We start from the raw sequence: 24831 nt of genomic DNA, 5'->3' as shown, positions 1-24831 counted from the left end.
TGGCTGCACCTTGCCGTGCAACTTAGCGATGTGGCCGGGTCCACGGATCACCGTGTCACCCGTCCAGTCCGTATTTCTTTCTGCAGGTAGTCTTGCAGCTTTAGAGGAACCCCGGGCGGAAATGTATTGTAGCCTTGTTTCTGGCGACCGGCCTTTGCCTGGATGGGACACAGCCTTCGACCAGCTTCGGACAGTTTCGGTCCCGTATGGTGCATGTACGTTTCATCAAAGGCAATACTTTGTCTGTGTGGAATACTCGTGTTTATTAGGCCCCCACATTCAATTGAATTCTGTCCCGTAGAAAGGTCTCTGCGCCGGTTCAGAGTTAAAGAGAAGGTAAGCATGTAGCACCTCCAAAATGGGCGTGCGTAATTAAGTATGGAGGGAACCGACTGATCGTGTTGATTACTGTTGTACGCACTTGGTTAACTTCTTTTCAAAACTTCACGATTAGACTTGAAAGCAGGAAAAGGCCATCGTATAAAAGTATGAATTACACTCTGAAGTATGCAATCACGACTAAGAATGACCCTATCGTCGACGGTGGTGTCTTTGGAGAACGAGGCGGAAATCAACTGAAAGAGAACAGGTGAAGGAATCGACCTTGTACTTTTCAAAGGAACCATCCCAGCATTCGTCTTATATGATTGAATGATACTGCAGTAAACGTAAATCTGGATGTCCGGGCGGAGATCTCTTCATCGCTACAGATTGGTTCATTATGAACATTACATTGTTCGTGAAACCGTCATCTGTAGTAAGGAAAGAAATAAGCCGTCCCTATTGAAGAAATATGATATTTTATGTTGCGTGAAGCCATTAGGAATGGTACAGTTATCTTTAGAACTAAACAACAGGAGAACCAGTAGATATGACCAACACTTAAAGGGAACTGTAACATCAGACCTTAGAGTTGAAATCGGAGGAGAGAGACAGTCTAAGACTAAAACACACGGAGAGGAAAGCGGAGAGCAATCGTGTACCTCAGCTACGTAACTGGAATTACGTAGCAACGGTGAAGACGATGGCAATTCCAAGAAAGCTCCGAGCGCCTACAAATGAATGGATGAACAACTCGACAAATGAGGTGCACGTGTTACGTGATGTATTCACCTCTCGACCTCAACCTACCGCAAGTGTTAAGTATCAGATAATAACGGTCGGTGGCTGAGTAGAGCACTGGTGAGTAATGAGATTTATCCCACTGCAGTTCCCTGATGTTGCAGGCTACATTGTCTATATTTTTTCCTTTTATTCCTTACGGCGTCGAGTTTTGTTTTTCTTTTCACAACACTGAACTCACACTGCGAAGTCTCTGTGGTAATGGGATCAGCACACTACACACCAAAAGAGACCGTCCTATAAAAGTGTGAATTACATTTTGAAGTATACATCCACGCCTGCGAATGACCCAATGGCTATCTGCAACTCGACTCAGTAAGGATGACTGCGATAAGCAAATGCGCAGTTTAGTTCTACATGTGAGCGCTGTTATTGGTAATTATGGAGATTGAAGAAGAGGAGCTAGAAACTTCGTGCCAACTCTTCTCGAATAACATGACAGGAGCCACCAAGTGTTAGTGTGACTACTTCTAGAGTATTGTTACAGTGTTTGGAGTCATTATCAAGTAGGCATGACAACAGACGTCCAAAGATATGGGAGAAATGCTGCTAAGATCGTAAGGCGTTGGTATAGCCCATGCGAAAGTGTAACAGGAGACTTAAACGGGAATCATAGGAGGAAACACGACGTAGTTCTCGCGAAATTTTGTTCGAAGAAGATACTGCCAGTAACATATATCGATGGTAGGCAATTAAAACCTCGTGTAACTCCATTTGTCTGTGAAAACGTCGTAATTCCAGTAACCAGTAAATCCATTATCAAAGAGAGATTTGAAAGTGCACGAATTTCTCTCACCTGTCGATAACTAAGCTTCTGCTATAAAGTTGCACATGTAGCAACTTTATCTATATCATATTATTTTTAAGACCGTTTTTGCTTCTCCTGTAAAATTTAAGAAAATGCAGTTACGAGGTTTTCATCGCTTATCATCGATATCTCGTCCAAAAGTCGTGTGAATAACGTAAGAGCGCTTACAGAGGCAGATAATCAATCATTTTCTCCTCGGTCGATGTATGCGAATGAAATAGGAAAGCAAATAACTAACGTTTGTGTGGCGTACCCTCCGCCATGCACTGCACAGTGACCTGCGGATTTTTTATGTTGATTAGATACAGATTAACTATAGCCATCGACAGTGTTATATGTTTCCATTGTACACTTTACCCTTGACATGACTCCCGGCATAAATCCTGAGGATTAAGTTCAGGTGATGTTGGACTTTGAGCCCTGCTCGACCTATCCATCTTTGACCACAATGTAAGAAGGAAGGAAGAATTTAACGTTGTGTCGACAGTGAGGTCATTAGAGACGGAACACAGTTTCAGACTGCGAAAGGATGGGGAAGGAAATCGGTCATGCCCTTTTCAAAGGAACCATCCCAGCATTTGCCTGGGGCAATTTAGGGAAATCACGGAAACATCGATGGCAGGATAGGGATTTGAACCGTCGTCCACCCGAATGTGGGTTCAGTGTGATAACCAATGCGCCACCAGTTTACATTTTAAATCCGTTTTTATTAACTAGGACGATATTTCTTCCCGAAGTCAGTGTCGGCTCTTTGGTTGGTTGGTTTGTGGGGGTTAAAGGGACCAGACTGCTACGGTCATCGGTCCCTGTCGGCTCTTTATCACACACTACACTTGTCTCGCAAACAACTCATTTGAAGACCCATGATTACTGGAACGCTTTTCCTTTCATTGCTGTATATTTTCACTCCTGTCACTTCTCGCTATTAGTTATGATTACCCTAAATCACTACTTAATGGCTCTGAGCACTATGGGACTTAACGTCTGAGGTCATCAGTCTCCTAGAACTTAGAACTACTTAAACGTAACTAACCTAAGGACATCACACACATCCATGCCGGAGGCACGATTCGAACCTGCAACCGTAGCGGTCGCGTGGTTGCAGATTGTACTTAATGTGATCCCATAACATTATGCAGAGCAAACAGGTACTCATTCGTCCGAAGGCTGTTGGCAGATTGTCTCACAATCGTGCTCATTCGCTCGCACGATATAGTGTGCACGCCAAATGGCATATGAATGTGCAAAAAGCAATCGATTACAGAATTCTGAAGTTACGTGAGAATCTGTAAAACTGTCACATGAACCAATAATAAAAAGTCTGAACACGTTCTGTGATGTGTGTTGTGAATTCAGTAGCCGTCCGGGGTGGCCGAGCGGTTCTAGGCGCTACAGTCTGGAACCGCGGAACCGCTACGCTCGTAGATTCGAATCCTGCCTCGGGTATGGATGTGTGTAATGTCCTTAGGTTAGTTAGGTTTAAGTAGTTCTAAGTTCTAGGCGACTGATGACCTCAGAAGTTAAGTCGCATAGTGCTCAGAGCCCCCTTGCTCAGATCCATTTGAACCATTTGAATTCAGTAAAGCGTTGTATGCCAGTTACAGTTACTGGCAGAAACGAATTGTCCATAAAGACACTGTAAGCAGAGACGCGCTCTCAAATGATGACCAGAAATAACTCATTACAACGACGCAACAACGCAGTATGTTGTCTACTACTGCGGCACTGAGCGACTTACCTGATGACGAGGCACTGGATGGCCAACATGACGCCGTAGACGGCGTACTGCAGCCAGAAGGCGCGGAAGATGGCGCTCAGCAGGCTCGGCTTCTTCCCCTTCCCTGCTTGCCTCGCCTTCGCGATCTCCTTCTTCCATGCTCTGCAAAAACACATAACATGATATATCCTGAAATAATAACAACCGTGCAGATCTCTTTTCTCATGTTCCCTTGCATATTTCCTCGTGTTCTGTTTTACTTCCTGGCTTTAGTGAATTCTTTCGAAAGATAACAGTCTGTTCCACAAGGTAGGCACAGTATAGTAAGTGATCAATTGATCGACTGTGGTTCCTTGCATATGCTGATAGATACATGTAGTCTCACTAAAACATCATCTTCTAGTGTGGAAAAAAATAAATTATTAAAATAACTTAGGGAATACAGACGGGTAACATTGTCGACAACCGCAGATATTTCGACGCGTGAACACCCCGTCACTTTCAAGCTACAAATGTAGCAACAGAGAGGTGTGAAACGAAATTTAAATCCTCCATAGGTGGAGCTGCGGGGTCAAGACTCATAATACGGCGAATGCAGAAAGCCAACACGAACATCGTAAACATTTAGCGCCATCACACCGTCAAACATAACGAACTATTGACTAGTGATGGCCAAAGGAATCGCTGAGTTAAGAAAAAATCTACGGATATCAGTCACCGAATGCTGGCCCCTATAAGGACTGGACCAGAGGTGGGATTCTTCCTATATCTCGGTCAGGGAGCCTGAAGATGGCGTAATTTAGCGCTGAAACTGGCTGCTCAAATAAAATAACTGGAAATTTAGACGGCTGAGGGTTTTTTGATGCTACGTTTTATACTGAACAGCCGAAGTCCCGCAGCCATCAGCGTAAGTATGGACTTACAGAACAGTTTGATGATGTTTCTTTGATGTTAACAGCGCTCTACAAAGGCATATATGTGAGCCATACCTAGGAGTTCTGGGAGTATTTGTACGTGATATAATATTTCAAGAGTGTAGACTAAAAATTCCACCGTGACTCGATAGCATGGTGACTGCGAGATATAACGTCAAACTATAAATTTAAATTTCCGGTATTCGACCGACAATGGCCTTCGTAATTTTTAAAAAACTTAAATACACAGCCTTACGATTATTTTCTTTGTCAGCTGGCATAACGTCCACTTCTGGCTTTGCTCTGTGCTGTATCTATATACGGGAGAGCAACAGCTATATTACGAACTATGTCAACGTGTTAGTTACTGCTTCCTAATAAGGAGCCCAGGTAAAGAGTAGCACCCAGTGATCGGTGTACCGTATGTCGTGGCAGGTCCTTCACCTTTGACAGAGGACCTAAACTTACCCATTATTATCCTAGGAAAGCACAATCTCTCCATTTCTCTTCGCTTTAGGTAATCACGTGAAGATTAATGACCGATGTCAAGGATAAATATTGATCGGTGACAGCATAGCACAATAACAGACATATATGAATGTTTATACGCATATTTAGTATTACGTCTCCTATTATGCTGACGGAAAATAAAGACTGATGTCTGTCTAGATGTTTCCACACCGAGAGTTATCTCTTAATAAACGAAAACTCTCGTGTCTGCATTTTGTGGTGAAGGCTACTTGACTGCGGATTTCAGGGAAACCGTTTTCGCTATTGGACTGGTTTTGGCATGTGTAGTAAGAATTACGTAATCCCTTGAGGCGTCAGGACAGCTGCATCTACCTTGAACTCAAGTAGTACTGGCTTCTACGTCGGGGAATGGGAACCATAAATTACAACGGCCTCTTGAATGTAAAGCATCATGCAAAGCTCTTTCGTAATGAATTGCAATTCTGCGCAACGAGATGATAGCTGTGCTTGTTTGCTCGTTGACCTGCCGTTTCATGTTACACTAAACGGACGATAAACGGCGTGTTTTTTTAACCGGTTCTTTCTGGCGCGGTCACTTTGGCCACAATGCCTCCACTCACAATGTGCTCTATACCCTGCTAGCTGCCTCTGTTGGAAAATACCATGGATACTCACCGTGGAACTCTTTGCTAAATTTCTACTGATGTGTGTTACATGTTAAGATTGACTAATTTACTCCAGCTTCTTCATAGCGATATTGTCCACATATGGAAGAAAGTGGAAAATATACCAAAAACAATATACGTTAGTCATTAGAACTATTCCTAATCAAGGTAACAATATTTCTGATTATACAATTGAGATTTTTTTATGCTCATAAGCAATTGGCGGTACAGTAGTGTTATTAGGCTTCAATCGAATTTGAGTTATTAAATAACTTGTTAATGTATCTAACAATGATACGCAAATACTCAATATTCCTTTACGGTTTTTTCGTGTAAATTAAGCAACGGATTTCCGCTTACATTGTCGTGCGTCATCGGCAGGGTTCGTCTCACGTATTTCATGTTATTTATACCGGTTTCCTAATAGCAGAAAGTATGTTAAACAAATCCGAAAAATTTCGCTTCGTTATACATATTCTACTGGTATATGATGGGAGGCTGTAGCCATGACGACTGTTAGGTTTCGAAATACTAGTGCACCAAATTTTTTACAGCAATTTACTCTCCCATTCCTCATATTTGGACTTAGATTTCGTTAATGGACATGTTATGCAATACTAAATCTCTGTGATATTAGTGGAGTTACCCGGCCGGATAGCCGTGTGCGTTAAAGCGCCCGCTTCCGGAACGGGAAGATGCGTCGGTCCTGAGTCGAATCCATAAGTGGAAAACAGAAAGGAAAGTAGTGAACACATGTGGACTGTGTCTGTAAACAGTTAGGGGTCTCGCGAAAACATGCTGGTCCAAGTGATTTGCCTGGATACATAGTGCAAAATCGAAAACAACGAGGGTATAGGCTGCGGTTAGATTAACTGATTTCTGTACTCATCCTGAGAGTATATAACAGCACTGATGATAGTGGTCAGCAGAAGGTAAAAAATCATCGTGTATAAATAAGGGAGTTCGTGGAACTTGTCTGAAAGAGTGCATTCATGGAGCTTGGCCACCCGTACAGCAGGTGCTAATATAACGGGGAAAGTTTGCTCGGACATAGATGGTGACGTATGAAACACGTTGTTAGTATCCCCACCAGGATAACAGCATTCAGGAATGTAATGTGTGCGCGCCTCATAAAGTATTCTCAGCCAGCTTTGCAGGCAAGGCCGAGGATGAGCCAACAGCTACGGAACGCGCTGACACGTGTGCAGTCACGTTTTCCAACCTGCCGTGCACGTGAGAACCTTATCTCACACCCCTCGCTTCTACAAGTCAGCCAACGAACTTACCGGTACAAATCTTACACTCTCGGTGCAGCATTCACCTTATTCTGTTCCAATATCGAGGAGCGCAGTTAGAGTTTCAAATTCTGTTTTATACATTTTAATCCTATATGCACGATTACCGGCAGGTGTTATCAAGTTACTTGTTGTCGGGAGTTATTAGACACCCTAACACATGGTCGACGGACAGACAAGATGTTGCCTCACAGTGGATGTTCATAAATATGTGACCGCATTGAGGAATCTGTGATAAATATAACTCTGTAAGTTATCCAGTATGGTAGATGTTCGCCAGAAACGAAAGTAACTTCGGGGAACCTGGAAAAGCCTTAACAACTCTGTTAATGTTCTCACTATACATATGCGAAATATGAGGATCAGCACGCACATTCAGACTGTTCGCAGACGATGCTGTTGTCGATAAGAAAGTATTGTGGGTGCGTGATCGTAATAAAATACAGAACGACTTAGACAGTACCTAGTATACCGAATGACTGCTCTCTTTAAATGTGGATAGCTGCGAGATAATACCCACAACAAAGAGAAAACCCGATGGCACTCGATCGCATGTTCAACGGTAAACGTCTCGGACCTTCCATGTGCTTCATATATCTGGGGACAATACTATGAAGCGGAATGAAATGAGACAAACACGGGAAGGCGAATGAAAGACCTGGATACGTTAGGATTGTTCAGAAAGAGGGGGGCGGAAGACCTCTACAACACTGAAGTTGTAAGCTGTTCTGAAACACAGTCCTTCACTTCGTGTCATCAATTCCTAAATTCGGTACTTATTTTTCACCGACCATGTCGGGCTCCATTTGCGGAATTTGAAAGCTTGTAAAGTTCATTTTTGGAAGTTCTGACACTTCCACGTATACGTAGTGAATTAAAGGAGAGATCTTCGATTTGTAGAACTACTCATAAAAGTCCTAGCGTTCGCCTGAAGTTAGGCTGCAGGTGGAAACATCCAAGTTCGCAGAACGGTATTACAGATAGTGTCATCCATCCCGCACAGTGTGAGCAGAACAGCAAACTTCTTAAAACCTCTACAATATTCAGCGGGTCAGGTTGTTATTACACTGAACTCAAAATTGTGAAACCTAATAACAGTTAGGAATTATCAGGAAATGAGAAGTGAGTATCACAACCTACACCGACTAGTCGTTTGTACAAAGGACCTAGAAAGTTTGACGTTCAGACTATTATGCGAAAACTGAGTGCTACCATCATCGGCATCAGTGTACGCTCCATTATCATTACCGATGAAATGCACATGTTTCCAAAGTCGCCCATTATAATTTTATTATGGCCTGACAAATCACGTTCTGGGATAGTTTTGTGCATTTCCAGAGGAACTTCTACGTCCAGACAAGAACTAGCAGAACTATTTGGGCGTCAATTCGAGAACTTCGTGTATGCTGCTATTTAAGCATCTAGGAATTTCAGCACTATCATCCCAGAATGTATTGTATAGTCCCTTATGGGATTTGTAGTTAATAGCATGAGATCGTATAAAATGGCTGTAGAATATACTCAATTAGAAACCCACACAGAGAAAACATTTGTGACTGGATAACAATTCCCTAACTATTTTACACCGTGTTGTGTTCTTTCAGTAGCTTCGGTTTTCAATAGCCATTTAGTAGTAATAAAAATATGAAGGATAAAATATGTTTTAAAATCTAAGTTAAAAATGCTTGCGTGAAACATACTCCTTTATTCTGTACGAGCCGTAGTTTGCAGAATGTAATTGTAATGAGATATTTGTAATATATACTACGACAGTTCCCATGCTTTTTAGTCCGTCTGTATCTTTTATCATCTTTCTGTGATGTTTATGTGCTATGACTTGTGCCATGACCAAGCAGTTTTAGCATAGATGATCCTCTGGAAATCGAAAAAATAGAAAATGGACACATTGTTGATAAGTTAGTTCGACAAATATAATTGGAGACAGGAATAGCAGAGAATGACAGAAGTGTATACAATGATAGCAGGATCTAGTTTAGTTTAATGACCAACGTAAACATACCAAACTGATTATCGGTTTCAATTTACGCAACATATACCCCGTCTAAATAACATAAACCAACGCATTTTAACCTCTACTTACTGAACACCCGTATATTGCCCAGAGACAACCCATGGCATATACAAGTAAAGTTTGGAAGGTGGGAGACGAGGTACTGGCAGAAGTAAAGCTGTGAGGAGGGGCCGTGAGTCGTGCTTGGGTAGTAAAGTTTGGAAGGTAGGAGACTAGGAACTGGCAGAAGTAAAGCTGTTAGGAGGGGCCGTGAGTCGTGCTTGAGTAGCTCAGTTGGTAGAGCACTTGCCCGCCAAAGGCATATGTCCCGAATTCGAGTCTCGGTCTGGCACACAGTTTTAATCTGCCAGGAAGTTTCATGGCATATACAGTTTACACTCGCTCCATTCGCTAATAGACCAAGGGAGAAGCCGGCTAGTATGGATATTAAGTGCCCTCCGCCAAGCACTGCTCTGTAGCTTGAGGACTACACATTCACTACGTGATCAAAAGTATCCGGACACCACCTAAAACATTCGTTTTTCCTATTAGGTGCATTGTGCTGCCAGTAGTGTAACAACTCCGCCACAGGCCGTGCATTATGAACAGGTGCTCGATCGTGTTGAAAGATGCAATCGCCATCCCCTGCCAGTGACCTCAGTAGTCATTAGAAATTGTGAGAGAGCAGAATGGGGCCCTCCGCGGAACTCACGGACTTCGAACGTGGTCAGGTAATTGCGTGTCACTTGTGTCATTTGTCTGTACACTAGATTTTCACACTCCTAAACATTCCTAGGTCCACTGTTTCCAATGTGACAGTGAAGTGGAAATGTGAAGGAACATGTACAGCACAAAGGCGTACAAACCGACCTCGTCTGTTGACTGACAGAGACCACTGACAGTTGAAGAGGGCTGTAATGTGTAATAGACATACATCTATCCAGACCATCGCACAGGAAGTCCAAACTGCATCAGAATCCTTTGCAAGTACTATGACAGTTAGGCGGTAGGTGATAAAACTTGGATTTTGTGATCGAGCGGCTGTTCATACACCACACATCACGCCGGTAAATATCAAAGGGCGCCTCGCTTGGTGTAAGGAGCGTAAAAATTGGACGATTGAACAGTGGAAAAACGTTGTGTGGAGTGACGAATCATGGTACACAATGTGGCGATTCGATGGCAGGGTGTGGATATGGCGAATGCCCGGTGAACGTCATCTGCCAGTGTGTGTAGTCCAACTAACATTCGGAGGCGGCGCTGTTATGGTGTGGTCGTGTTTTTCATGGAGGGCGCTTGCACCCCTTGTTGTTTTGCGTGCCGCTATCACAGCGCAGGCCTACATTGATGTTTTAAGCACCTTCTTGCTTCCCACTGCTGAAGGGTAGTTCGGGGATGGCGATTGCATCTTTCAACACGATCGAGCACCTGTTCATAATGCACGGCCTGTGGCGGAGTTGTTACACTACAATCCCTGTAATGGACTGGCCTGCACTGAGTCCTGACCTGAATCCTATAGAACACATTTGGGCTGTTTTGGAACGCCGGCTTCGTGCCAGCCCTCACCGACCGACATCCATACCTCTCCTCAGTGCAGCACTCCGTGAAAAATGAGCTGCCATTTCCCAAGAAACTTTCCAGCACGTGATTGAACGTATGCCTGCGGGAGTGGAAGCTGTCATCAAGGCTAAGAGTGGCCAACACCATACTGAATTCCAGCATTACAGATGGAGGGTGCCATGAACTTACGAGTCATTTTCAGCCAGGTGTCCGGGTACTTTTGATCACATAGTGTATTTTCGGACTACGCGTATATTTTACAGGCCCTTTTATAAGATCCCAGGCTGTTAACTACAAATCCCATAAGGAACTATACAAAACATTCTGGTATCACAGTGTTGAAATTACTAGATGCTTAAATAGCAACCTACAAGAAGTCCGTAGTAGCTGCATATGAAAACCGTTTCCAAGCAGCTGAAGCAATCGTCACAAAGGAGAGGCAACTTGAAGGAGTCTGTAACTGCTGCCTCAGGATAGATTATACATATTCTTGACCGTAGCTGCACCGTGTCCACCGCATTAACACTGGAGAGAGCGACTTACACCTTTTATCGAGTCTGAAGGACCTCCACTATAATTTATCAAGCCGCGTTCACCAACCCTGAGAGCAAAACTGATTTTCCCCATCCATAAACGCAGCATCGAAGGCTCGGTGGTCTCACTCATCAGCCACAAACGCCCTCAGGAAAAAGAAGGAAAAAAATGTACCGTAAGATAAAATGTAGCTAGAGCGAGGTATAGGGTTATCACAATATTACTATTCTAACAACGTAGCTATGTATCAGTCCGTACATTGCTTCAAGAAAGCACACCTTCATGAGTTCCATGCACAATAAGTAGTATCGTTGAAATATTTAAAGGGTACATGACGAAACAGAGCTACGTACTGCAGGTACTATGTAACTTTGGCCCCAGTCTGGTGTTAGCCACTATAACACAGAAATACAATGTACAACAGGCGAAAGAGTGTAATAGAAACGTCAAAAACGTTAACTGTTATACATTCGATGAAAGACGTACATCTCGCGAGATGTTCAGCACCTACGTAGAAATCACGCATATACAACGAGGCTGATCGTACAGAGAGCATGTTCCATGAATGGAACAGAAATAAACTTTAATATATGGTTTAATGAAAAGCACTAATTGCCACGCACATCACTGCGATTTGCAGAGTAAAGCGGGAGAATGGGGTTCAGATCTACGTCTGTCCTTCCCCATTTAGGTCTTCTGCGGTTTCCTTGTAACAATTCGGGTGATAGGTTGGATAGTTTTTTTGAAAATACCATGGCTCTTGTTATTGCCACGTTCCTAATAAAGTTTTCATCGACGAAACGTCAAATGATAATTTTCCATCCTTCAGCTGTCTGAAGATAAGGCATATGAAAAAAAAAATGCGAGAACGTAACTCCGAGTGGCAAATCAGAATGGAGAAATCAGAAAGCTTTCGAACATCTTTACGGGTTCCGATAACTTCTTATTCGGATAATATCTTGCTTGCAGTGTAACTGTCCTTTGAATGAATCGGAGGCTGCCGCTGGCGTTGAAATGTTGTGTGTGTTGTCAGTGATAAAGCACATACGGGAACAGGTATTAAAACTTACAGATGTTAAAAATGAATTCCGAAGACGTTCAAAGACGGATAATCTGGTACGAAAGCCTCGACGCCTTGGAATGAGTTAGAAATACTGGTGTAAACAGGCATTGTGCTATCAGTGGATGCGTCCAAATCTTTTAGTAGCAAATCATGAAGATGGGTAGTTTAATTTTTTTTCTTTTTTGTCAGAAACTGTCAACAAGATCAATTAAACCATCCGCCAGCCCTATTGTCAAGCTTGCCAGACCTCTAGAACTACCCAACTCCAGAAAATCAAGTGTTTAACGTTGTATAATCTGAGAAATGACAAGCTACTGTGTATAGGTACATTGAATTTTCGAAATTACAATATCTTTATGTTCGATGCATCTCTCCCATGTCGTACGTGTGGTTTGCCTGATTCAGGTCTTATTCTGGGACGCAAAATGCACAGAAAAGCGGAAGAACTTTCACAGCAGAGTAGCAGATGTGGTCCGAAGATCAAAAACATTTTTACCTGGTATTTCATTTAAATTGCGTATAATAAGATACTCTTCAGCTGAAATTTGTTGGGATACACAGTGCGCGGAGAAATCTGAGGACACGGTGGGGAAGACGCCCACGGCGCCCGCGTTCGGACTTGACGTAGTCTGATGTCAGACTGTTTGACCTTTCAAGGTGGCAAACAAAAGGCCTTCTTTTTGCGTCGACATGACAGGGGGAGAAGCCCACGGGTCTGGCTCCATAGGAAACAGGTTCCATGGGCGACATGTGGCAACGCTGCGACCTTCTTGCGAGCGGAGCCGCGCTGTCCAAGAAAATGACCGCCCGTTCGCCGGAGAGGCTGCGTGGCTCGCGGACCTGCTCGTCGTGAGCCAAAGACTGGTGGCCAGAACGCTCGTGTGCGTGCCGCATCCTGCTCCCAAACGTGATGTTAAAAGCAGAGACGCGAAGATGCCATTTGCATCTGCCCTTTTTATCCCGATTGTGTATCATGGCAACATTTGAAAATCCACCGTAAGTGCAGCACTTGCCTTTTGATTTAATGCTTAGTAAGTATAAATTGCCTCCTTTCTCCTTTCTGAAGAAAGCACAGTTTACTAATTTCATGCGTTCATAAAATATCGTTGACATAATTTTTATGTTACGACAAAGCTTTCGGTTGTTCTGAAAAGGCATCACAGACTTTGGGAACAGCTCACACCCGACAAGCACATCTTTTTCTTCAGAGGCGAGACGGAATTGGCTATATACAGCTTACTTTTTGTTGTTTAAAGATGACATGCAAGTAACTCTTCACCAAGTTGTAGTAATTAAGTTGGGAGATAATTCAGTGAAGTAGTTTGTGTAGTACTCAACAGGAATTTCTTATGATCTTCAGCAACAAATAAAGTTATTTACTCGCGTATCTCTGCCCATTTTCAGTGTAATATGATGTTCCTATGTAAAGAAAAATTCAACGAGTAGTGTAGAATCAGTTTTCCTTAAATCACTGAGCTATAACTGTTTTTCAAGCAATGCCACGGGTTTGACTTCGGTTTTAATGTAAAATTTACTGAAAAAAGATAGCGCTTGTCTTACGAGTACCGAAATATAGCGAGAAGTATAACTAAAAACGGAAATTATATGAAAACTGTCTTTGTATGAGTCGTATGTTAGCGTTCTAACACGATGACATACATATTCATACAACCATTTACTGCGCCTGCAAATTATCGTTGTGAACCAATAATCTGTGCAGTTTCATTTAATTACACTAGCGTAGTTTGACACTGATGGTGAAGGAAATCGGCCATAACCCAGTCAAAGGAAAAATCACTGCATTCGTCTGGAGTGTTTCGGGGAAATCCTGAATACACACACTTAGAAGGGTGGATGGAAATTGCTCCTCCGTCTTTCTGAATGCGAGTTCAGCGCCTCGACTATGTCCCTTTCCCGCTAGTTTTGGCTGAATGTACTCGCCCGTGAAAGAAGCAGTGCCAGCTCCTGTCCCTGACCATGGGCCGAGTCCTAATGCGGCTTACAGGCCCGCCTGAATAGGCAGTTCTGCCTTCGAATGCCACCCAACAGTGATACAGGCGTTTCGTCACCTGAGAAGTTGTTAGCCACGTCTAACCTTGGACGGGAATGAAAGCAACTTGTCCGCTTACGCACGCATTGAGCAGCAAAACAGGCAATCAATTTCGCGCAACGGGCTACTTCCGCCAGTTGCTGCGTCGAGAAACTCAGCTGCCGGGCGACAGCCACAAACGGGTTTCTGAGCTTCTGTAGAGGCTTAGACAGTACTGGTTTCTGGTATCGTTTTTCGTGATTTGCCGTCGACGAGAGTAAAATATATGACACAATGACTAACTCGAAAATAAATCACAAGGTTTTTTGAAGCCAACACGTGGAGCAAAAGGGTTAAGAAAAGTTTTAGCATTTCCCGGATCAATAACATATCCAGAAAATGTTATTTAGAAACGCAAAATATATTTTAATGCTCGAAGGGGTGTTTGCGTATACGCTGTATTCGTATGACTTATTCGTACTCGCGATATGAACACAAACTGAACATCTACACAAAGTACCTACATAATGAATTTGAAAATTTCAGAGATGAAAATATAAAAATGATTCTTTTGGAAAGGACACCAAGAAAAGAAAAGTTTTCCAAGTAATTTATCAAGAGAATATTTTTAACAATGCAGTTGTTTAAGGTGTGATATTAGTTATGAGCCCGATAATGAAATACAGAAATTGGCGTTGGGGTTCGGGAGTATATACGGGACGTAGCTTTTTTAACAAGCTACTTACGAAAAACACAATTACGTTAGCCTGAATTATGAGTTACGAGCCACACATGAGAACACAGTAATATCTAATTACAAGGAGTGAGATCTGTAAATAGATAAAAGGATATCCAAAATTAGTGTATCTGACAGACGGGGTAATACCAAAAGAGAGCTGAACATCCATAGTTTGACAACCAAAAGAATGGGTAAGAAAGGAACTGTAAAAATAGAACTACTCCCTCCTCGTCCCCTCCCCTCCCTCAAACAAAAACTCAGAGGCAGCACATGAATAACGCTTCTATTCAGAAATAGTTTTGATCATTTAACCGTAGATACACTGTACAAAAAAGTGTCATTTTTACGCATAAGTTTGAAATTAGACGCAAAGGTGTTTACAACCATCCTGTGTAACGGTGCAAAAGCATGGCGCCCTGCGGCAACACCCTTGGGTTCGGCGACGCGTTGAACAGGAAGGTGCCGACACATGTGAGAGAAAGGCCGCGGCTCAGAACTGTAAGATAGATTAATGAGGTCACATGGCCACCAAATTTCACCGCAATTGTGCCCAACGCCATCGTGGATATGTCACGCGCTGGGAAGGTCGTCACACCCCCTCTTATCCACATTTTACCTCTTCTTTTGACGTTTCTGCGATGGAGGTCAGATCTGTACACCCAGCGTTGAAATCACTCGGCTTTCTTATGGATGGCCGAGGAGAACATTTCACACCGCCGCTCAAAATCGACACGGAAAGCCATCAGGGGGGTGGCATAAACAGCGCCAATGAAACCAGGCCTTCTCTTGGATATTTCGCGGTCGAAAACGACAGTTTGCACTGCGATGAGCAACCAGATGACGTTCTTGATAACGTTGACACTGCTGACACCCCCTGAATGACATCGTGGGGCTGCAAACCCACTAACGTTATCGGACCCTTTTGGGGTGTGGTGCGACCGCGATCTTTCTTCCGGTATACGGGGTGGAACAACTAGGGAGTGTTCAACGTCATTCGACGAAATGTGAACGTGATCCGAAGCGCATTTATACTTTATCAGCCATCCTGTTTCGCGCCCTCCTGTGACGTGATCATGGGGTGGAGGGGGGGGGGGTGTAACATTGACATGTCCATGAATGAATAAATCGGCAATGATTCCGTCTAAGACCCCCAGTTCGGTAACACCCTCAGTACACCCACACACCTTTGTTGACCGCATTAAAAGTGTACATGTGATAGACTTTTGACACCCATTCAGCTGGATGGCACCTCAGGGGAGGTAACACCACTTTAAGCGATGTCGAAGGGGTTACCTGCCCTCGGGCGCTAGAGCAGCTGCGAGGCACCACTCAACTGAATGTGTGTCGGAGTGTCTCACATGTAAATTTTTAATGTGCTCGACAAAGGTGTGAGGATGGCACTGAGGGTGTTTCGGGGCCGAGAGGTGTTAGAGGGACTCTTTGCCATTTTATTCAGGCATATGTCAATGTTGCACCCCTACTTGGTCACCCCACAGAAGGGCGCGGAAGAGGAGGACTGAGAAAGCATAAATACGCTTCTGATCACGTTCACATTTTGTCGAATGGTTTTGAACTGTCCATAATGGTTTCACCATGTATATTAGGGCAAAATTTGCGGTCGCACTGCAGTCCAAAGTGGTCAGATCATATTCAATGCAGTTTCAGCCCAACCATGTTCTTAGAGTAGGGTTTAATCGTACAGTAGGTGTCAGCAATGTCGAACGTTGCAAACAATGTCATCCCGTTGCTCATCACAATGCGAACTGTCGATTTTGCCGGCAAAATATCGGTGAATCAACGCCTCAAGGGAAGGCCTGGTTTCATTGATGCCACCCACTGATGGCTTTCCGTGCCGATTCTGAGCGGCGATATGAAATGTTCTCCTCAGCCATCCATGAAGAAACCGAGTGATTTCATCGCTTGGTGTCATAGGTCTGACCTCCATCGCAGAGGCGTCAAAGGAAGAGGAAAATTTGGATAAGAAGGGATGTGACTACCTTCCCATCATGTGATATGCCCACGATGGCCTTAGGCAGAATTGTGGTGAAATTTGGTGGCAATGTGACCTCATTAACCCATCTTACACTCACGTGAACTTCTGAGCTGTGGCCTCTTTCTTTTTTTTTTTCCCCATGTGTTGACACCTTGCATTCTGAAGCGTCGCCGAGCCCGAGGGTGACGCTGTAGGGTTCCCCCTTCAGCAACATTACAGAGGAATGTAGTAGGCAAATTCGAGCCTAATTTCAAGCTTATGCGTGTCAATGGAAGACAGTGACACTGCTTCGAAAAAGCGATAAGTTTTTTTTTCCTTTTTTGCGCAGTACATTTTCAATAAAACCTTGTTGCACTAATCGCAACATTTGTTCGAATGACAGTGTTATGAAATGTTGGTCAATTTGGTGAGGCAAAACGAAGCATCATTGTAGCTGAAAGATACTATCTTTTTTTCCCAATGCGATCGCTTCTGAATGCAAAAATTCAAGCAATTCTTCTCTTTATGAAAACATATTGTAGCGCATGTATGTTCCGTTTTCTGCCTAATGGATTATTATTAGTTGACAAGCAGATGTAGACGGCCGTCACAATATTCTGAAATTTTCGACATTACGTTACATTTTAAATCACTGTTGTACTTTATTTTTAGTACAATGGAACATATGACTCGACAACTACCTCATAAAATTAAAAAAAAAATGTAAATTTTCTCGCTTTTTCCGGAAGAACATGGGAGAAACGCCAGTATTTGGTACGATGGGAAGTACTCCCTACATTCACTTCCCAGTACCTTGCAGAGTTTGGCTGTAGATGTAAATGCGTAAGCAGGAGGGTGCTCATTCTTTCAATTCAACTGCTGCGAATGGTGTTCCTCATAGTGACCACTGTTCAAGCATAGCTAGAGACTTAAGGGTTCTCTGCAGCAGAAGGCGTCACCAGAATGTGCCAACATGATATTTCATTTATCATTTATTACTAAACAGGAAACACGTAACTTCTTAGACGTAAACGTCGTATTGCATCAAAGGTGTCTAGATTTTCAGAAAATCAGTCGCAAGCACATTTGGTAAAATTCCAACTGTGAGATGTTTGTTATCTCGTACGACCATCTGTTCATTGCTGTTTTTTTTATAGGGTTGATGTTCATTTGTTAAATGTCGTGGCTCTTTCATTGTAGCGTGCATGCCTTGCCTGTAGCCGACCTAGCCTTTCGCCTGTACTTTTTATATGGTAACAGGAGGTAGGCGACTCTGCTTCCAGTGGGAGGTCAATAGAGCGTTGAGAGATCGCCATATCAACCAACTGGTACAGATAACTACGAAAAATAATGTAAGATCTTGTGCAGCCATTATTCAGTACAGTAATGAACCACATTTAGCTTGTATGTATTGAAGTTGGGGTTCAGTGTGGAATGGGTAATATACAACCCTGAATGTTTTCCAGAGAAATTTTATGCAGTTCTTCACCGAAGTGCAGCATATTTCAGTCAATATGACGTCGGAGAAATTCTGCTCTTAAGCCAACCTCTGTGTTCTGCAATGTCGAAGCTGAGTGATAAAGCGAACCTCAACAAGTGCTGAATCCATCTTCGTTAGAAAAAGCATCTGTAGCGTAGGATGCACCTGGTCACCTGAACTCTCCAACACAAAATCCTCGCCCGTTGTTCGTCAATTGACAAAAGAAATACTCAGAAAGCGCTTCTGCTGTCGTCACGCAAACACATCCACGTTTACGAGAGCGGCACAATAACTAAACCTGCACTGTTACTGGAAAGAACATGAAATGAGACTCCTCGCGTGTCTCACAATGCCTGCCTTGAAGCAACGCCAGTTCGTGTTCCTTGATCTCGGCACTATACACGTCGGGTTAGTCGTTATTGTAGGTGATGTGGGGTGCAGATAATTGCACTCCGCGCAAGGCTGCCAAGTTACGGACACTTGCAAGCGCCGTTGTTGCTCCATTTGACCACGTTCCAACAATTGAATGTCAGAGAGGTCTGCCATTCAGTTTCACTACAGCTGGCCAGTTGCAAGGACGAATATGTGATACAGTGCTTAGCATACTCCAGACTAAGTTCCTTTACTACATTGAAATCAGCAGTCACAGCGCTCAAATTATAAAAGACGGCGTACCTAGCAAAAGATGTGTACCGCCTGTCATACTAGCCTTACCCTTTATCGTCTACTTTATCTTCACTTCAGGAAAGTGGTGTATGTCCGTTGTAGTACTCAACGTTCTCTTGGTAAATTGCAAATGTTTCGTTTACTGCAATTATGTGTCCGGATTTTAACAACTGCAACCAAATCGTGAGTAGAACGATCGTAATGTCAGGTTCAGTGCGGAGACCAATATCTTTTTGTAGAAGTCGTGTTTAGTCTCCGAATAATTTCAAGTAATTACAAAATTTTGAACAATTTTTGGTATATAGTTTCCTGTAAGATCAACTCGCTGCGACATCTCTGGTTAATTGCAAATACTAGAACTGACTAGACACCTAGGCGCAAATATTAATTGCATTAAGTAGTCATTCTTACGTGAATACCACTGTTCCGTGAAAAACACGTTGCTAACGCTCCTATACCTTCTGCAAAACTTACTAACACTTTAGTACACTGTGGAAACCGTCAGGGCTACTATTATTACATTTCGTATATCTAAAGGTAATTTACCTGTGTAAGTCAAACTGTGATTTATATTTGAAAAAAAAAATATGGTTACGAATCCACTCACTGAAATTCGCAGGAGTTTTAATTAAAATAGTTCATTAGCAAGTATACATAGCTCTGAAACTAGAAACACGGATCGAAAAGTTGATATAAATCGAACAGAAGTTATTGTACATCGCTGCAAGTGAGTAGGTGATACTGTACTGAAGTTATATTTCTAAACGAGGAATTATTTCAGACTATTTCCTCTACACGAACAGGACCTAGACCTACCCCAAGCATTTCGCGTGCGACGTCTCTCTGCAAAAATTCTGCATGGAAACTATAACAAACTGTGTGTTGTGTTTCAAGCGGTAATGAGGAACCAGTCAAGCATTTGTTTAGGCATGCATGGTAAACAGTCTGTTAATCACACTCCCTGAGGAACCTAACCAGGTACTGTACCTAATCAGGTGCCAAGTTATGATCTCTATGTGGATTGCCTCCCTGACTCGCAAGGCAGCGCGCTGCATTACACTATGAGGCAAGTCATGTGTTTCTAGGCACACTATTGTCTAGGTACGATACTATTTCCTACCTCTCCTACCTTCTCTATAGTAATAATAATAATAATAATAATAATAATAATAAATGTTATCTTGCTGATGTTTCTGGAAGAATTATCTTCCAAAATTATGTCGGTTATGATAGTGACACATAGAGTTATGTGGGGCAGGAATTCCCAAACTATTCCTCTGATGAAACATTTTGAGAATGCTGGTCAAAATTTTTTAAAAAAAGCGCCATGTTATTGGCAATATTTTGCGGAACATTAATCCATGTCATGCGGAACACGGACACAGTTTGGGAAACCCTGATGCAGAGACTCTAAACTCTGCCAATGATTTAGGATACGCTTTTGCCGTACAGCAGCCGCGGCTTACCTTTCGAGGCGGTTGCCCAGCACCTGGGACTGGTCGTTCTCCAGAGGCGTGTACAGGTCGTGTTCCTCCAGCTCGCGCCGGTAGCCCTTCCACAGCAGTTTCCTGGTCCACCTGCCAAGTCACAAACGTGTCAGAGTGTCAGCCAAAACTAGGCGTCTTCTAGTTGTGAGATACCTTACTGAATAACACAATATCCGCAATGGAGTCTTGTCGTTTGCTCAACAAAATTAAATTTAAATTAGCTCTCTAGCTTCTTTCGGCGGCCCTCTTTCATGAACAGCCGTTAATCACTTATTTGCTGAGATCTTAATTATCTTCAGTAGCTGGTGTATTACTTTCATAAATTAAGCCTAGGTGACTCCCAGTACTATGGTCGTGTTGCAATTATACGAAGGCAGCCTGAGAAACTCTCATCCTGACAATGGGAAGTATTTTGTTTTGTTCTAACGAAAGTAGACTTATCTGTCCAAGTACTCTCGTTTTACGTCAATAGGTTTTGTCCTACTGTTTTCCAGTGAGAACGTTACATCTTTGAAACGTCATTCTAGGACGTCTGCGGAATACCACATTCAAAGGAATCAAAACATTTTACGGAATAGGTGAATTCCAGAGGATATCAAATCTTGTGAACAAGGGGGATGTTACAAGAATTGTACTTCAAGTATCTCAGTTTTCTCATTGTCCATTTACCCTTGTGTACCAGAGAATGGTTCTTCTGAAATATCTATTTTTTTTTCTTTTGGACTCCTGCGAATACAGACGTATTCTTTCACCCAGTAGCTGCAGAAACCTCACATAATATTTCGTAGATCTGTTTTACCCTTGCGAAGGTAACAGGTGAGGAGTTTATTTTTGCATCTAGCTGTAACATTTCCGGCAGACGGAATAGACTTTGACTTTCATAGTACAGTCCGCGCATTGTTTTGATTCTCCGGTGTCAAACCGGTGGGTTTCCCATTTAAAATGCGCGACCACTACTGACAAATTAATCTTCGCATTTTCTCTGATCAACTATCAATAACTGTGGCACCCATCTAGCATAAAGCTTTCTCACAATCAATACACCCTACTCCATCTGATATGGCTCTGACGTTAACAATTTCATACACGTTTAATCTGATACCACAAGATTATTCCGCACGTCAAAGTGACACTTTCTTTACAATGTCGTACAACATGCACCAATGTAACAAAAGCATAATCTCAGTTTCATGCTATCTCTGTGTCAGGTCGAGAACTGATTATTCAACTTGCCCTCGTAAGAAGTTACGCAACATACGGCGTATTTGTAACAGAAGTGTTCGTGTTTTGCGGAGAGGAACTCAATCCAATAGCGAGGAAATGGTTCGGGATTGAGCGATCGTTGCAGCAGTTGCTCTTCCATGCATGTCGTAGTGTCACAAAGGAAACGTTAAGACGAATAATAGGGAACATAACCTGGTGAAAGATTTGGATGTAAGCTCATTGAAAAAACTGCTGAAATTATTGATATGTACTATGCAACGTTTGATGAAATTACAAAGATATAATTTAATTTCTCCGCTTTAATTTAATCCTTTTAGCAGACACTGTATTCTAATCGTGAATATTCACAGGACCGATAGTTCAACAGCCTTGCATAGATGCTGAAGTATTTCTTATTCACTGAGTTCTAGATATCTCAAGAGATTCATGATCTGTTTTATAAGTTTGGCTGTCGGGAACGCTAGATAATATATAGTAAAGAAAATATAGCTTTTACTCACCAGAGGAACAACTTGGAGATCGGATTGGCAGTCGCTTTAGGGTTTGGGTTATGCTGTTTCTTGTTCGCCTCCATAGTTCACTCTTATACTCTCTGCAACAATAAGAGAAAATAATACTTAGTTGAAGAAGCGGTCACAACTATAGCTTTCCTACTTACATTTAATCATAATTACGAGAGAAAGTATCACCATTGGCTTGAGTCGTTATGTGTCGCTTCACTCGGGATGTGAAGGAGAAAGGATGATATTTATGAATCGCTGAATCATCTCGATTGAGGACGGTTTTCGTACTGGTTTTCGCATTAATATTAGGAAATAAATCACATCTCAGAATCACTAACTTTAGAATATATAGTGGCTAGTACCATTGCATAGGACGAATGCATTTGTAGCTCCCTCATTGGGACTAATACCAATTTATAATTCCACCATTTTACCAAAATTTTTCTTTGCAAAAGTCGTAATAGTTTTCTGATCTGTTTTGTCTTGCGCAGCGTAGCTATAAAATACAAAAAATGGGTCAAATGGCTTTGAGCACTATGGGACTTAACTTCTGAGGTCATCAGTCCCCTAGAACTTAGAACTACTTAAACCTAACTAACCTAAGGACATCACACACATCCATGCCCGAGGTAGGATTCGAACCTGCGACCGTAGCGGTCGCGCGGTTCCAGACTGTAGTGCCTAGAACCGCTCGGGCACTCCGGCCGGCCATAAAATACAATCATCCTGCTGTCAAGGAACATCCATGTGTAATAAAAAATATTCTTCAACAGCGTGGGAGCAGGTTTAGCAACTTTTAGACTTTATTAAGCATAATTCATTAAAAATAATGTGTATCATACTACTGTCCACGTTCTAATGACTGATAAAACTGAAACTGGCACTGAAAAATACAGCTACTTCTGGCTAGGGCAAGGAAGTGGAAGACAGAAGATTCTGGTGAACTCATGTATTAACTTTGGAGCCCTCTCCCGTCGACGACGACCCCGTGGAGCTTGAATATGAACTTGGATCAGACAAGGAAACCTAATGTCTCCTTGTCGAAGGCATCATCCCAACGTTCGCATTATTGCTGTTCGGAACACTCACAGAAAATATAAATTTGGATAGCCGAATGGAAACCGGGCCCCACTCCGCCCCACTCTTCCCCAGCTGAATACTAATTTATTATTGCTCTTAGGCGGGCACAATACGTGGGAGGATCTAAGCAGACCTTTCCCTTCGTCAAAGAACAGATTTTTTATAGGAGTATTCAATTTCAAAGATTACAGTTATTAAAGAATGAGAGCGAAATGATAGTTCATCGAAATGGAAGCAAAGAAAACATTGTTTCAACTGAGAAATACAACAATCATGTAACATACAATTTCGCATAAACAATTCGTAACCCTCGTCTATGGATCTCGTTGGGAACTATTTCCTCGTTTTTGGTGCCCCAGGAACTCGTGGAGCAATGTAATTGAATGCTCCAAAAATGTAATCTCTGATCATGATTTATCAGTATAACCCGACGATATATCATGTATTCTTCCTGGAGTATTCCTATCGACAATAGAACTGAACACATAATAAAGTGATGTAACAAAATTGTGCGGATGTTTTTCGCGAAAGGTTTTGTTGTAGGTGTAGTAGCACTGGAAATAAAAAGAGCAGCAATGTGTGATGAACTGCAAATTTGCATGTCCCAAAAGTGTTAAATTTAGAAATGAAAAGGTGCTGAGAAACGTTATATTCCTTTAAGATAAGAAATCGGAACGCTCTTAACTGTAATTCCCACGTAATCGCTCACCCAGCGATGATACAGCAAAGAATTATGCTAGCTGGAAAAAAAAAAAATCGCAACACGAAGGAGTTGTGGGACATAAACTAAAGTTGGCAGGCTACTTTCTACATCCAAAAGATGATGTCTATTAAAATTTCGCGCCAGTCGCATTACAGTGGAGCTAGTAACGCCACAATGAGGATGCAAATCAACTATGCTTTAAATACACGCTGTAACGGTCGTGAGCGTTAGTTATCTTTGAGGCTGAACGAGGTGAGGTGATGTTACTTAAAGAATGCCGTTAAGGTAAGAAATATGCCATTATCAACTCCTCACTGAGTTTGAACGAGGTCGTGTGATATGGCTACGAGAAGCTGGATGCTCCTTCTGCGACGTTGTAGAAAGACTTTGCGAAAATGTAGCCGCTGTACACAATTGCTGGCAGCGGTGGTCACGGGAATGTACGGTGGCAAGAAGGCCGGGCTCTAGATGGGCACTGGCACTAACAAGAGGGAATACCATCGTGATCGGCGCAAAGCTCTGGCGCATCGTACTGCATTTGCAAAGCAATTTGAGCAGTAATTGGCGCCACAGTGACACAACAAACTGTTTCAAATCGGTTACTTCAAGGACAGCTGCGAGCCAGACGCCCTGTGGCGTGCGTGCATTCAACTGACGCCAAACCAACACCATTTGCAACTTCATTAGTGTCAAGCGAGAGCTCGTTTGAGGGCAGCGTGGAGGACTGTTGTGTTTTCTGAAGGAAGCTGGTCATACCTCGGTGCCAGTGATGGCCGTGTTTTGGTTAG

At 42.7% G+C, this 24831-nt stretch overlaps 1 protein-coding gene across 2 annotated transcripts in view; it reads right to left on the bottom strand.

Annotated features, from left to right (window-relative positions):
- LOC126457901 (ATP-binding cassette sub-family C member 4-like) overlaps positions 1-24831 on the bottom strand; it is a 303077-nt gene that overhangs the window by 119688 nt on the left and 158558 nt on the right. For both annotated transcript variants that reach the window (XM_050094576.1, XM_050094577.1), the window contains 3 exons: positions 22258-22349; positions 20513-20623; positions 3669-3809 (listed from right to left, as the gene is read on the bottom strand). In XM_050094576.1, the coding sequence (XP_049950533.1) occupies positions 3669-3809; positions 20513-20623; positions 22258-22331 (326 nt within the window). In that variant the 5' untranslated portion in view covers positions 22332-22349. The remainder of the gene's footprint in view (positions 1-3668; positions 3810-20512; positions 20624-22257; positions 22350-24831) is intronic.

This window comes from Schistocerca serialis, chromosome 2 (assembly GCF_023864345.2).
Source record: "Schistocerca serialis cubense isolate TAMUIC-IGC-003099 chromosome 2, iqSchSeri2.2, whole genome shotgun sequence".
NCBI lineage: Eukaryota > Metazoa > Arthropoda > Insecta > Orthoptera > Acrididae > Schistocerca > Schistocerca serialis.
This window is presented reverse-complemented; position numbering and strand designations above follow the sequence as displayed.